Genomic DNA, 2,789 nt, shown 5'->3' with positions numbered 1-2,789 from the left:
ATGCCGGCCCCGCAGCCCCCCGCCCGGGCCGGCCAGGCCTTCACCATCGCGGCACTGCTGGGACTCAGCCCTCCTCCTCCTCCTCCTCCTCTTCCTCCGCCGCCTCCTCCAGCCCCCCCACCGCTCTGGGGAACCCCCCCGGTGCCGCCGCCGCCGCTCGCCGCCCCCCGGCCGCTCTGCATCGCCTGCTGCGGGGTCTCGTCCCCCTGGGCTGCTCGGTTGGGGGCAACAGGTATGGGTCCCCGTCCCCCCCCCCCCCCAGACATCCCACACCAGGACACCCCTGTGCCCGCCTCTGCTGTGGGGACACCCCCCAAATGGGGACACCCCCCAAATGGGGATCTCCTTCCAGCTCCCCAAGGGGGGACCCCTCTCAAGGGGACTTCTTCCAAGGACACCCACAACCACCTCTCCTGTGGGGACACCCCCCAAATGGGGACCTCCTTTCAGCTCCCCAAGGTGGGGGGGGGACACACCTTTGGCCACCTCTTCAAATGGGGGACCCCTCTCAAGGGGAGTTCTTCCAGGGGGACCCTTGTGCACCTCTCCCATGGGGACAACTCCAAATGGGGATCTCTTTCCATCTCTTTGAGGGGGGGGGAACCCTTGGCTAACTCTCCTGGGGGACCCCTCAAGAAGGGGACTTCTTCCAGGGAGGGTTGACTTCTGTCCACCTCTCCCATGGGGATGTCTCCAAACGGGAATCTCCTTTTACCTCCCCGAGGAGGGGACCCGTACCCACCTCTCCTGGGGGATGCGTCTTCCAGAGGGGGGGCACCCCTGCCCACCTCTCTTTTGGATGTCTCCATAGGGGGGACCTCTTCTGTCCCCCCAAATGGGACCCTCTGGCCTCTCTCAGGGGGACATCTCCAAATGGGGGGAGCTCCTTCTACCTCTTCGTGGGGACTTCCTCCAAAGGGATTCTCTCCAAGAGGGACCTGTATCCACCTCTCCGAGGAGATCCTCTACAAACGGGGGACCCTCTCCCACCTCTTCAAATAGGGCACCCCCTCCAAAGAGACCCCTTTTACCTCTTTAAAGGGCACACCTCCAAACGGGAAGATCCCTTCTGCCTCTCCAGGAAAGGACCTTCCAAGGGGGGACCCCACTCTAAAAGGGGACCCCTCCGATAGCTCCTCTCCACCCTGACACCCCCCCCCGCCTCCTCCAGGCTTCCTGATCTCCAAGTGCTGCTTGCCCATCTTCAAAGCCAAGACTGGCAAAGCCAAGCGGGTCCGGACCATCTTCACCAGTGACCAGCTGGCCCGGCTGGAGAAGGAGTTTGCGCGGCAGCAGTACATGGTGGGCACGGAGAGGTGCCTGCTCGCCTCCTCCCTGCACCTCACTGAAGAGCAGGTAGGATCCACCATGCTCCATCTCCATCTGCCCCCCCCAGCAGCTCCAGGGAGGCTCCCAAACCTGTGTGCCAATGGGTGGGACCTGGAACAGGAGCCCTGTGGGGCAGTCATTGCAGATAATTTACATTAAAAGGGTGGAGGATCACAGATAGGGAAACTGAGTCGCAAAGCGGCTGTCCCAGGGTGACGTGGAGCAGTTTAACTTGTGACCAGCTTAAGGCTGGATCTTCTCCACCGCTGGCAGGTCCCAGCTCAGCTCCTGGTTTGCAGGGCACAGTTTTTCATCTCGGTGGGGACAGATCGTGGCAGGGGACATCTGTCCTGGTCAGCCAGGGACTGTTGGAGGCTGTGGGCACCTAAGGGGTTGTGGAGTATCTGGGCACTGCCTGAGCCACGGGGGTTTAGGAAACCATGAGTCCATGGAAAAGCCAGGTTTGAAAGCTAAGCTTTATCTCTTCCTCAGGTGAAAGTCTGGTTCCAAAACCGGCGGATCAAGTGGAGGAAACAAAGCCTGGAACAGCAACAAGCCAAACTGGCCAAAATGGGTTTGGCCACCCCGCAGAGGAGCCCCGACTCGCAGAGCCACCACGGCGAAGAGGACAAGGACTTCCCAGCAGAGTCGGAGGACGGCCAGGAGGACACGGCCTCCTCCCCCAGCTCAGGGACAGCACCTGCACAGACTGTGACAAAAAGCTGCTGAATCGCCCCTTCGGGCCGCTTTTCCATGTGTATTATATGAATGTATCATATCTAATATATACAGGGCACCAATTATTTTTGCAGTGCAAAAATAAATTATTTATGCTACTCTTGGGCTCATCTTTTCACTAGGAGAAGGAGGAACACCACATGCCTGCAGTGGCAGCACGCATTCAGTGGGGGCTTGTTCATGGAAGCAAGCCCTGGAGGTCTGGGGGAATGGGGGGTCACCTGCACACCCCACCCATGATCAGCCCCATAGCCAGGCTCATCCCAAAGGCACTGGGTGTTCAGATACCTCCTTGTGCTCTAAAATAGTTCGGGACCTTCACAGAGCCCAGATCCTTGTAGGGAACCTCCATCTCATGGTCCATCCTTCTCCATCTTCCCACCAGCAGCATCTTCACCGTAACAGCCCGACCCAGTGATGGCATCCTGCTCTCTGGGGCTTTTGGAGCAAGGAAAGTAGGGAAAACGCACCTGGAGAGCAGAGCTGGTGGTGGCTTTGCGAGCTGGGCACCTGGGGTGCTGTCTCAGCTGGGCAAGGATTAGCCAGGTTTTAATTTTAACTGCTTGACCCTGCTTAGGCAGATGTGGAGGTTTCAAATCCAGCTGGTTTTGGCTGGACACTGGCCTGCAGATGAGCCATGGATGGGCTCTGTGGGGAGCTGGGGATCTTCTTGCAAGGATGCAAAGCAAGTGAGTGCCACTGGTCCTGGACCTCCTAGATAA

The 2,789-nt window shown here is 59.2% G+C and overlaps 1 protein-coding gene across 1 annotated transcript; it reads left to right on the top strand.

Annotated features, from left to right (window-relative positions):
* LOC138686782 (homeobox protein not2-like) lies at positions 1 to 2,108 on the top strand. The gene is made up of 3 exons (XM_069791503.1): positions 1 to 232; positions 1,172 to 1,356; positions 1,822 to 2,108. The coding sequence occupies exons 1-3, from the start codon at positions 1 to 3 to the stop codon at positions 2,056 to 2,058; spliced, it is 654 nt and encodes a 217-aa protein (XP_069647604.1). The 3' UTR covers positions 2,059 to 2,108.
* The last annotated feature ends 681 nt before the right edge of the window (positions 2,109 to 2,789 follow it).

Source organism: Haliaeetus albicilla, chromosome 1 (assembly GCF_947461875.1).
Source record: "Haliaeetus albicilla chromosome 1, bHalAlb1.1, whole genome shotgun sequence".
NCBI lineage: Eukaryota > Metazoa > Chordata > Aves > Accipitriformes > Accipitridae > Haliaeetus > Haliaeetus albicilla.
This window is presented reverse-complemented; position numbering and strand designations above follow the sequence as displayed.

What these genes read in the sequence shown, in the direction of transcription:
- LOC138686782 (XM_069791503.1), top strand. Translation starts at nt 1, where the DNA reads ATGCCGGCCCCGCAGCCCCCCGCCCGGGCCGGCCAGGCCTTCACCATC. An exon ending in TGCTCGGTTGGGGGCAACAG is followed by an intron (nt 233 to 1,171) that starts GTATGGGTCCCC and finishes CGCCTCCTCCAG; the next exon opens with GCTTCCTGATCTCCAAGTGC. An exon ending in TGCACCTCACTGAAGAGCAG is followed by an intron (nt 1,357 to 1,821) that starts GTAGGATCCACC and finishes TCTCTTCCTCAG; the next exon opens with GTGAAAGTCTGGTTCCAAAA.